The sequence below is a fragment of the Xenopus laevis genome, chromosome 1S, assembly GCF_017654675.1.
Source record: "Xenopus laevis strain J_2021 chromosome 1S, Xenopus_laevis_v10.1, whole genome shotgun sequence".
Taxonomy (NCBI): Eukaryota; Metazoa; Chordata; class Amphibia; order Anura; family Pipidae; genus Xenopus; species Xenopus laevis.
In genome coordinates this window covers 38,027,564-38,039,586 of record NC_054372.1, presented here as the reverse complement: position 1 = coordinate 38,039,586, position 12,023 = coordinate 38,027,564, and the positions used below count along the sequence as shown (strand labels likewise).

At 38.5% G+C, this 12,023-nt stretch overlaps 1 protein-coding gene across 1 annotated transcript in view; it reads left to right on the top strand.

Moving 5' to 3' along the window:
- galntl6.S (polypeptide N-acetylgalactosaminyltransferase like 6 S homeolog) overlaps positions 1 to 12,023 on the top strand; it is a 578,928-nt gene that overhangs the window by 542,347 nt on the left and 24,558 nt on the right. The window contains exon 9 of the mRNA XM_018243208.2: positions 11,487 to 11,708. Coding sequence (XP_018098697.2) covers positions 11,487 to 11,708 — 222 coding nt within the window. The remainder of the gene's footprint in view (positions 1 to 11,486; positions 11,709 to 12,023) is intronic.

The following is a 12,023-nucleotide window of genomic DNA, read 5'->3' as shown; positions in this document are numbered from 1 at the left end:
GCTCTGGCCCTGGTTTCTATGTAGGATGCTGCTGTTTTGTACATATAGTAACATAGCAACATAGTAAGTAAGGTTGAAAAAAGACACACGTCCATCAAGTTCAACCATTTAATTTTTTTTAATCTGCCTAACTGCTAGTTGATCCAGAGGAAGGCAGAAATTAAACATCTGAAGTCTCTCCAATTTGCCTCAGAGGGGGATCAATTTATACTATGAGTTATCTCCCATAACCCTGTATTCCCTCACTTGCTAAAAAGCCATCCAACCCCTTCTTAAAGCTATCTAATGTATCAGCCTGTACAACTGGTTCAGGGAGAGAATTCCACATCTTCACAGCTCTCACTGTAAAAAACCCCTTCTGAATATTTAGGCGGAACCACTTTTCTTCTAATCTGAATGGGTGACCTTGTGTCAGCTGGAAAGACCTACTGGTAAATAAAGCATTAGAGAGATTATTATATGATCCCCTTATATATTTATACATAGTCATCATATCTCCCCTTAAGTGCCTCTTCTCCAGAGTGAACATCCCCAATTTGGTCAGTCTTTCCTCATAGCTAAGATTTTCAATACCTTTCACCAGCTTAGTTGCCCTTCTCTGTACCCTCTCTAACACAATAATGTCCTGTTTGAGTGATGGAGACCAAAACTGTACGGCATATTCTATATGGGGCCTTACAAGTGCTCTATACAGTGGAAGAATGACCCCCTCCTCCCGCAAATTTTGTAAAATGGACATGGTAATTGGGGGGTATGGCCACAAAAATAGGTGTGATCAAAACAAATAATCCCTCTTTCTGTTTCCAAGGTGTTGGGAGGTATGCTGGCTAGCATGTGCTTCATTAGTTCTCCGAGGGGGAGGGGCACCCCATGTTTGTCTGCTGGGGGCCCCCCAAACTCTAGTTACACCACTGGACCCACACCTGAGTGCACTGAGTCTCATTTGGAGCAAGCATAGGGTAAAGCTGAGTAAATGTGCCGCTCTATTTGCTATAGACTTACACTATATTAGATTAAAGCTTTATTTTGCTGTTTTAATACAGTTTAAAATAATGACTTGAATCTAAGTAAAGGTTGGTAACTCTATTTAAGAACTGTAATTTCTTTGGAAATTCCCCTGCAAATACAAAAAGCTCCCAGGGAGATGCAGATCTGCCAGGCGCCTGCTAAACCATATGGTTGTTTTGGGTTTTTTTACATTTACATCGGATCTCTGAGAGCTCCAAAGAATGTGTTTAAGATTGAATTAGAAGGAATCCCACACTGCAATCTCAACTGCTTGGGTGTTTTAAATTAAATAATAAGAGTGCAATTCTTCCAGCCAGCATGCTGCTTAGGGATATGGACATTTTAATAATAACTCAGCAGGACTAATAAAAGTTCTTAACATGAGAACATAACACATGGTGACAAATAAAAGCTGCAGCGTTATAGAGACAAGATTGCTATAATACATATTTATAGAGAGAAAGAAAACAGAAATGTCACGCTGGTAGATGTATGCTGTACCCACAGACCCATGTTATTAGCCATTCAGTAAATATTCTGCTCCTCTGGGTTTCTTTTCTCTAGCTAATATTTTAATGTTATAAAAACAAAACCACATAATCAGTAGTTTGGAGTCCAGGTATAGAGTAGGAGTTTAGTTTAGATGGCCCCTTCTGAAGAATGTCCGACCACAGATTCTCAAACTGTTCCACAGCTGAAGGGCTTGAAATTGTCGCAGAAGTATATACTGAAAATATGTGTTACATTATACAATATGTTTTCTATATCATGTTGTAAAGGGTTCAACTGTTGCTGGGGTTCTGAATGCAGAAGAACTTAGGGGGAAGAGCTTTGACTGAGTAAGAAATGGGCAGGTGGGAAATAGATTTCTGGGAGGTCAATTGGGTTGGTTTGTCTTGGAGGTGGAAGAGGTAGAGCAAAGTACAGGGAGTTGGGGGTAGAAGTATGATGGGCTGGGGGGGGGGTTCAGGAAGAGATAGAGTTAACCATGGTTCCTGCAGAGAAGCAAACTTTTTTCTGCCAGGTAGGACAGCAGGAAGAAACATTCTCACTCACCTTTGCCAGTTTAATGCGCTTGCAGAAGGTGCCCATCATGGCAGATAGCTCATCTTGGTTGGCTTACAAGAATGATTGTTTCTTAGTTCTGTTTTATAACATTAGCAATATATGCAATTACTTGCTGGTAACAGTTTTGTTATATGTTTACAATAAAGCTGTGGCCATTTACATCCCAACCTGGTGCTCTCTCTTTCTTTATTGTTTTATGAGTGGCCTTGGTGGAGTTCTCTTTACGTTTTATAAAGCCCTCACATTGACAATGCCCTAGTCATGTAGCCTTCCAGCACACCCCCTTACTTATCAAGTTCCCATTCCTACATTCCTTCTTCCATGACACCAGGTTTGGGTTGAACCAAGATCACATCTTTGTCAGTGTCTGAAACTGATGATACATAATGGGTTGCCTGGTCAAAACAAGGGTTTTGTTTTAAAAAGCAGAAATAGTGGCAAGCTTATAAAGAGACAAAGACACTCTTGTATACTGTACATTGCATACAGCATTGTCACATGTTTTTTTTTTTTTAAAAACTATAAAAATGCATGAAGTGCAAATATCTTACCGAATGTGAACAAGCCCACAGTCAATTTTTGCTGATTCTGATGTGAGCTCCATTATTGTTATTGTTATTATTGATTTATTATTATCAGTACTGACAAAAAAAGCCATTATGGACTGTGGGCAGGGTACCCTACAAATAGTTTAGTTTTATCTGCTGTAGATTCTTGTTTTTAGATGATCCGTGACTTTGAAGTTTCTTTCTGGTTCATGTGAGCTGTATTGTACTTGATACTCAATAAATGCAGAACAAAAGAGATGCTGGCACCATAAATGTTTGTATAAATAAGCAGCGCTTTTATCCTGGGCACAGATGGCATGGTTCACTAAATTGTACTTTGAGTCTTCTCCAGAATTAGTAGATTGCTATGTATATTTGATAAGGTTCTGTACTGAACAGGCAACCATATGTGAATTCCCTCCCCTGGGCTTCTTACACTTGAAAAATGCCACATCATGTATATCAAAATCCTGTTCTCAGGCAACTGTTGTCTGTATCTGCTCAATCTGCTCCTGTGTTTGTGCATATACAGCAAAAAATATTATCACAGATACACAATGTACTCCTGGCAGCATAGGACATATACTACACATACAGTCTACAGCAGGGATTTTAACCTATGGATCAGTATTCAAAAATGGGTCACCATGTTGTTTATGAATGCCCCCTAGCCATATTCAACATTATACATCAAAAAACATAATATTATTAAAGGAGAAGGAAAGGTTAAAACTAAGTAAGCCTTATCAGAAAGGTCCATCTAAATATACCAGTAAACCCCCAATGTAATGTTGCTCTGAGTCCCCTGTCAAAAGAAACACTGCATTTCTTTCCTTCTATTGTGTACACATGGGCTTCTGTATCAGACTCCCTGCCTTCAGCTTAAACCTCATTGCCCTGGGCAAGAGCATGCTCAGTTTGCTCCTCTTCCCCCCCCCCTCCCTTCTCTACTGTAATCTGAGCCCAGAGCAGCGAGAGACTCAGGCAGGAAGTGATGTCACACCACATTAATACTGCAGCTCGTATTCTAAACAAACAGAGAGTTTCTAGAGCTTTTTACTCAGGTATGGTATAACATTCTACAGAATAAATATAGCATTCTAGCTTGCACTATTGCAGCTAATCTATTGGCAATAAAATGCCTTTGTAGCTTTCCTTCTCCTTTAAGCATATTCATGTTCATTAAAGAACCCAAGGTACAGTGTTATTTAAGTCCTCACCTCTTTCTAGCTATGGCTTCAATCAATGTATGGCTGTTGAAATCATTTAAAGTCATTGGAAGGCCAATGGATGGTTGTGATTGTGCTGGCAACCCTGCTGCTCATAGCCAATAACAGCTATGGACATTCGTGCAAGCATTGGCAGGCAGAGTTACCATGGAAGATGAACGAATGGCACTCTTGGGTTCAGTTTGTTTGCTGTGCATGTGTGTCTATCCATCACAGGTCTTCTTCATTAGATATATTAATGAAAACAGCCTCAGAGAAGCGAGTTCAAACTTGCTAAATCTTCTCCTATACTTTACCAGCCCTGGTTTGGCTTTCAGCCAAACACTCCGGAGTTTTGTAAATGGGCAGCCACACACATAACAGCCTCAAGGGCATAACTACTGCGGGTGTAGAAGCTGTGATCACACCAGGGGCCGCACCCACCATTGAGTAGTATGAAAGAGAAAGATATGGAGAGAAAGTAAAGGGAAAGGAGTAAAGTCATAGAATGGAAAAATAAATCATAATGATGTAGTAAAGCCTTTAACCAAGTGAAGTATTCACATCTCTCCACAAGTGTTAGATAGGATTTAGATCTGAAGTCATAGCTGGCACATCAGAATTATGTATGTAGTTATATAGTTAGATAGTTAAGTTGGGTTGAAAAAAGACCAAAGACCATCAAGTTCAACCCATCCAATTAAAACCCAGCGCACATACTTACACACACCCACTGAAACTATATATACAAATATCTATATTAATTGTAGATTTTAGTATCACAATAGCCTTTGATATTATAACAAACAAGGGAAAGTTGTGCTCACCACTATTTTCTAAAACCATTAGGCGGGGGTGCAATGAGGCTGTGACCACAAAATACATATAGACAAATACAAGAGTAGCAGTATGCACAAAATGTCGCTGTCTTAAATATATTGAAAATGGGTTGAGTGCAGAGGACTCTTGTATTTGACTATAAGCCTTTGATATTATGTCTGTCCAAGAAATCATCCAAGCCACTCTTAAAGGCATTAACTGAAACAGCCATCACAACATCACCCGGCAGTGCATTCTACAACCTCACTGTCCTGACTGTGAAGAACCCCCTACGTTGCTTCAAATGAAAGTTCTTTTCCTCTAGTCTGAAGGGGTGGCCTCTGGTGCGGTGATCCATTTTATGAAAGAATAGATCTCCCGCTAGCTGTCCATAATGTCTCTAATGTCCCCTCGCAACCGTCTTTTCTGCAAAGAGAGCAACCCCATCCTTGACAGTCTACCCTTATAATTTAAGTCTTCCATCCCTCTAACCAATTTAGTTGCACTTAGTCTCTGCACTCTCTCCAGCTCATTTATATCCCTCTTAAGGACTGGAGTCCAAAACTGCACTGCATACTCCAGATGAGGCCTCACCAGGGACCTATAAAGAGGCATAATTATGTTTTCATCCCTTAAAGGGCATGTAAAGTCTAAAATAGAATAAGGCTAGAAATCCTGTATTTTGTATACTAAACATAAACATGAACTTACTGCACCACAAGCCTAATCAAACAAATAATTTATGCTTTCAAAGTTGGCTACAGGGGGTCACCATCTTGTAACTTTGTTAAACATCTTTGCAAGACTAAGACTGTGCACATGCTCAGTGTGGTCTGGGCTGCTTAGGGATCATCATAAACAAAGCTGCTTGAGTTCTGCATGGCTGGGAACTAAGGCGGGGGTTCCCCCTGCTGTTCATAAGTATGATTGTTTCCCTGCTCAGCAGTTAGGGACCGTCTGACAATTCCTATCCACAGCAGTAAATGAAGGGAGAATTTCACTGCATACAGTCAGGTTTCTTAAAAAAACGGTACACATTTTTTGATTAAAGTATATTGGAGATGGGTTTCTTTTTCATTAAAGAAAGTAAAAATGGGATTTTATTTTTTTGCCTTTCCTTGTCCTTTAAGGTATGGAATACCAAATTATTAAAAGATCCCTTATACAGAAAAACCCCATGTCCCAAACATTTTGGATTATTAGGTCCCATATCTGTGTATAAAACAAAAAAATATATATTTTGTAGTTATTTCAGACCATTTAACAAGCAAAAAAGTTTAATAGATGACAGTTGGATCAGTGTGTTCATTCTGTTACCGCTGAATGCAAAAACGAACATAAGTATGATTGTTTCCCTGCTCAGCCGTTAGGGACCATCTGACAATTCCTATCCACAGCAGTAAATGAAGGGAGAAATCCACTGCATACTGTCAGGTTTCTTATAAAAACTGTGCACATTTTTTAATAAATGTATATATCTTTTTCATTAAAGTAAGTAAAAATGGGATTTTATGTTTTTGCCTTTACATGCCCTTTAAGTTTATGCTCTTTTTTATGCAAGACAGCACTTTGGAGCAAATTTACTAAACTGCGAAATTTCACCTCGGAAGGCTCCATCACGCTTCGCACAACTTTGCTAATGTTAATTCACAGTGAATATGCTTATTCATCAAAATGCGGTTTCATCAGACTTTGCCATCAGAAATTCGTAAGCGCGGACATTTCTAAGCAAATGTTCGCTGGCATTACTTTCTTCCTAGCGAAACTTCATTAACATAACGTGCTGACATCAATCTAAATATGGCAAGTACATATAGGTAATATGTATGTCTTTATTAGTGATTGTTGGTGAAATTGCTGGAAGTGGCCATTTATTAAAAATGTTAAAGAAATCCAAATAAATACAAAAGAGATCATCTATTGTCCTAGACAGGAGCCCACCCTAAAACACACGTAGAATGAACTTCAAATGGTTAATGGAAAAAGTTTGCTAAAAAATATATTTAACAGTTACAACTTTTAAACATAAGCCCACATTAAAACACGAAACATTTGAATCCAATCAGCCTGTTAGGCAGAGGTCAGCAGAACAACTGATCTCAGCTTCAGCTCCACTGTGTGAGTGCACACCAGCTGATCAGATTCAAATCAATGGAGCAAGGACACTGAGTAGATCTGCTTCTCTCATCCTGCAAAACTACACAGGCTGGCAACAACCAGAGCCAACAGCCTCTGTGCCCATAGCTGAAATGTGAAGAGAAGGGAATATGCTGAAAGGAAGATAAAAATAGATATCTATAATAACAGGTTTTGGATTAGAACTTGCAATTGTTTCCCATAGGCGTGCAGCTGCAAATGGGCTGAACCATGTAACCAATATTGAAATCAAGCCAGCAAGAATCAACTAAATGATTGTATTGACTCAGAAGGAAATACATTGCACACACTGTTATACTGAACCAGACATTTAATTTTTATCTTACAATAACTGTCCTGCAGCATCTTAGGTTACTGGAACTTACATGAGAACTATGCACTGTATTTGCTGTGGCTTAACCACTGGCTACCTGCCCTCACTAACCTCATCATTTGGTCAATAGCTGCCCTTGCTAGCTAACCCATTACTTTCCTCTAATGTCTGAGGCAAGCTATTAGAGGAATTAGAGGATCTGGGCCTGGGCTGATCTCAGATGTTCAGTCTTAGATGTGAGAGAGTTTTCCTCCCTCTCCATCCCATAATATAGTATAAGGGCGTGGGTCGTTCTCCCCTGCAGAAACTTTCCAAGGGATTCCTGTACATGGGCAACCTTAGGGTTTGCTGCCCTCTACTGACCAAAGTATACATTACACTTAACTACATTGTCACCAACTGTCACACATTATACTGACAATAAATGCTCAACAATACAGTATTGTTCCACTGTGAACCACTCAGGTGGGCGTGTACAGAGCAACTGTAACTGTACACTTTGGCACAGTAAAATAAAGAAATGGGCTGATGTAGATATTAAAAATATATACCATATATTTGTCTTTAAATCTATTCATTAGGGAGCCTAGAACTGGACTAATGGAGGAGTATTTTCATCCCACAAGGCATAGGTTACTGAGCAGGGACTGCCTTAGAATGGATTCACATCATTTTGTAGAGTAACACCGGAATGTGAATATAATACATAAGAATATACTTCTTTCACAAGCAATTATTACTTGAGTTGAGCATTCCTTTCACAAAAGCTTAGGGATTTATTTTCTAAAGCCCAAATTTTTCTGATCGACTTTTAATGGGGAAAAGCACAATTTTTCATAGAAAAAAAACCTAGAGTTTTTAAAAGTCTGGATAAAAAAAAGTACTCCATCTCAGACCTGCCGAGTTCATGTAGAAGTCAGGGGCAGATGCCTGGTTGCAACTGGAAGATATCCTGATCTGAGCTGGGTTTCGTTCAATAATCCGAACAATAATAACAATAATCCGTAAATGTTGAGGTTTCTTGGCTCAAATCCAAAAAAGTCACAGTTTTCAGAGACAAATTTGAAAAATTTGGACGGTTTGGATTTTCACGATTTTATCGAGTCTTTTTGCGCACAAGAAATTTTCATGAAATTTATTGATAAATAGGGTGAACTAGTCCATATGGGGATTTGGTCTGAGTGGTTTTCATAAAATAGTGAGAAAATACACCTTGCATGAGCAACACACACAACCCTCAAACTAAAGGACAGAGAGTTATAGTTTCCCAGAACAATAGGTTAAACTTAAAAAAGTACTCTGGAAAACAGAGCATATAAACCCATGTCCCATGATACGTGTATGCTGGAATTTAAAAAGGAGAAGGGAAAATCTGTACTGAAATTGCTGGAAGGGTTTCAATGTTTAATGTCTTACGTGATTCTACTGTGTAAGTGAAGTTAATAATACATCCAAGTATTTGAGTAACTTGCATCAAAACTCTTTCTGGGGAAGAAAAATCTTTCCAAAGTGGAACACGAAAAACAACAAAGGCGGCATAAATAATGTCTGAGTGATTCGCTGATGATCTGCCATGCCTCTTCCTTGTAACATTCAAGGGGCTTGAGGGAGGCTAATTACAAAAACATTCTTTTTTTTGTATTTTTTCTTTTTTTTTTGTGTAGCACGCGGCACCTCCTCTGCCAAAGGGCACCTTTTAAAGGGGACCTGTCACCCTTTGTGTGAGCGCCATTGTGTGAGCACTGTTATTAAGGCAAGCTTTGCACCATCCCAAAATCTGGTTTATGTGCCATAACAGGGGACCTGACGCCCATGCCCCTGCGCTGGCTGCACAACTATAACTGTTAGGAGACAGGGGGAATGTGAGGAGGGCAGTGACATCTACGATGTGCTGAATAGAAAGGAAAATCAATTACCTGCACCGCTTCTATGTATAATAAATAAAGTATCTTTATTACAGGTATGGATGAGTTCAAATGAAAAAAGAATTTGGGTTTCATATTTAATTTGGAAAGGAATTATTATACAGATTTTAATGTCTGGGTGGCAGGTCCCACTTAATCCATAAGTATAGCAAAGCTGGTGTTTGTTTTTCAATGAAGAGAGTCCTGTGTGTGTGATAGTTTATAGGCACTGTAGTTGTGGCATCATTTCATATTACGGCAGTTATAACAAACCGCACAACTGCTTAGTACCTATAGTTGACCTACCTCACAGCTAATTTAGAGATGTGTAAAAGCCGTATAAAATAAATGGGAAATTTATCAAGGTGTTTGCTTTATTTTATGCTTCCCGAATGCAGCATTTGACTTCATTATATTACATTACTCCCAGGGCCAGAACTAGGGGTGATCACTATGGGGGGAGCTGGGCAGGTACCTGTTAAAGGGGCTTCTGCCACTCTCCCCACCCCTCTGATGATCTCTTTTCTGCCTCCGTGGGGGGGGGGGGGAAGGGAGGTGGCCAGCCATGTTGCTTAGTGCTCCCGGTCAGCTTGGACGGCTCTGATCCCTTTTAATCTCAAGTAATATATCAATGGGAAAAATGAAAGCATTAAGTAAGTTCCATCGAACTGGATAAAAAAAATTAAATAGATGAATGCCATATTTTCCCACAGCACTTTTTTAAGGCTGCTACTTTTACAGTGGATTTTTACACAGTGGTACACAGCTACTGAATTTCAATACACAACTTTAGAAATATTCCGATTATTATGTGCTGATGCCTAGTGATGTGTGATGTATTTGGTTGCTGTAACTTTGTAGAGATGGACACATACCAACCTGCTATGGGGCTCTATACAAGAAATTTGTATATATTAATAAGAAACCACATTTTTAAGAAAGCAATAGGGCTCATTTGCGAGTGCCAGTGAGGACAGATAGGAAGAAGGGAGTCTGTATACTGGATAACCGGAGGTATAACCATAAATAGGAGAACGGAGTTTGGAAGCCATGAAAAAGTAAAGATTTAATGAAACAATGTGCAAAACAGTAACCAGTGAATAAACAGAATAACCTGGGATACCGGCAGGCAAAGCAAAGTCCAGTCCAAACATTGGGACAGGCATATGATTCATACAAATAGGCAAGAGTTCGATTCCTGCAAGAGGTAACGTTCAGTAAAATGCGCAAGTTAGTGAATTAGCGTAGTTACGTCCCTTCGACATAGCACAACTTTGCCTGGCGTAAGGGTGCGAAGTAGCGCTAGAGTAGGTCCACTTCACTAGCGAATTACGCCAGTACCTGTTAGTAAATCGGCAAAGTAATGAAATGACGTCACGCTGGCGAATTTGTGCTAGCGTTAGCCACTTTGCGCTTTAGTGAATTTGCCCCATAGACTCCATTATAATCAAATAATCCACATTTTTAAAAAAGATTTCTTTATAACTCTGTAGTAATAAAACAGAACCTTGTACATGATCCGAAACCTGTTTATTTAATGTTTATATGATTTTCTAGTAGACTTTAGGTATAAAGATCAAAATTACAAAAAGATCAATTTTTCAGAAAAACCCAGGTCCCAAGCATTCTGGATAACAGGTCCCATACCCGTACAAGGAGTCCATCCTAGATCCCTTACATTCAGCAGTTGCTCAAACTGTTTGACTCACAAGGACTGGCAGCAACTCACAACATTATCCTGCTAAGAAGACCTAAGAAATAATAGCTTCTAAAAGATCTCAAAATCTCAAAACCAGAACTCATTTTTTACAGAGGATTCTCTGATAACAGAGGTATTTGTACTATCTATGCATTTGAACCAAACATTTTTGCCCAAGTCAGGATGTCTTAAACCTGCACAAAATATATGAAAAACTTTCCATGAAGAAACTGCCTTATTTACTAATACTAATACTAATATATATATATATATATATATATATATATATATATATATATTATATATATATATATATATATATATATATATATATATATATATATATATATATATATAATGTATGTGTTTCTTAAGTTTCTCTGTAGAGTTTATTTCTAATTATGCTAAACTCCAAACAGAATGTAACCTTCAGCTTATTAACCCCTTTATGAAAAGTCTAGCTGTCGCTGAAAACAATAAAATGTTAACAGAAAAGCAATTGTATTGTCTGCTCTTGATTAATTTGGGTTTCATTAATTCCAACAGCAAAGTTACATTTCAGTACTTTTTCATTTAATAAACTAATTGAGCCATTAATCTGACTCTACCGGATAATATTTATTATTAGGTGTAAAATGCTGCATTAGCTCTTTGCAAGGCAATTGTTTGTTTTCCAGTACTCTCTGCATATTGATAGAATATTATATATTGCAATATATAATATCTCAAGTTACAGCTACAGTGTCTTCACTTTATCCATAGAACCTAAAGCGAGTGGCTGAGACATGGATGGATGAGTATGCAGAGTACATCTACCAGAGAAGGCCAGAGTACAGACATCTTTCTACTGGAGACATAACATCCCAAAAGGAGCTCCGTAAGCATCTCAAGTGCAAGGATTTCAAATGGTACATGTCTGAAGTAGCTTGGGATGTTCCGAAGTTCTACCCACCAGTGGAGCCACCACCTGCTTCTTGGGGAGAGGTAAAAATAAACTGAGCTTATGTTTATTTGACAACTTCTATAATAAATATAATTAACCAGTACAATAGTAGTTTTCTATGGTAAAAAGTGTCATTGTTGCTGCAAACACCTACAAGAAAGTGGAGTGAACAACGAAAACTCCGGCTTATTTATCAGCACTGGTTAAACTGACATGGACAATAACCTATGACAAAATGTATGGCAGTGTGCAGGCATTTCAATAATATTACAACATAGCAAAAAACAATTATTATCATTTATAGGAGATGCCCTTAAAAAGCCTTATGCATTTTGTGATGTGTCAGGCACTTATTC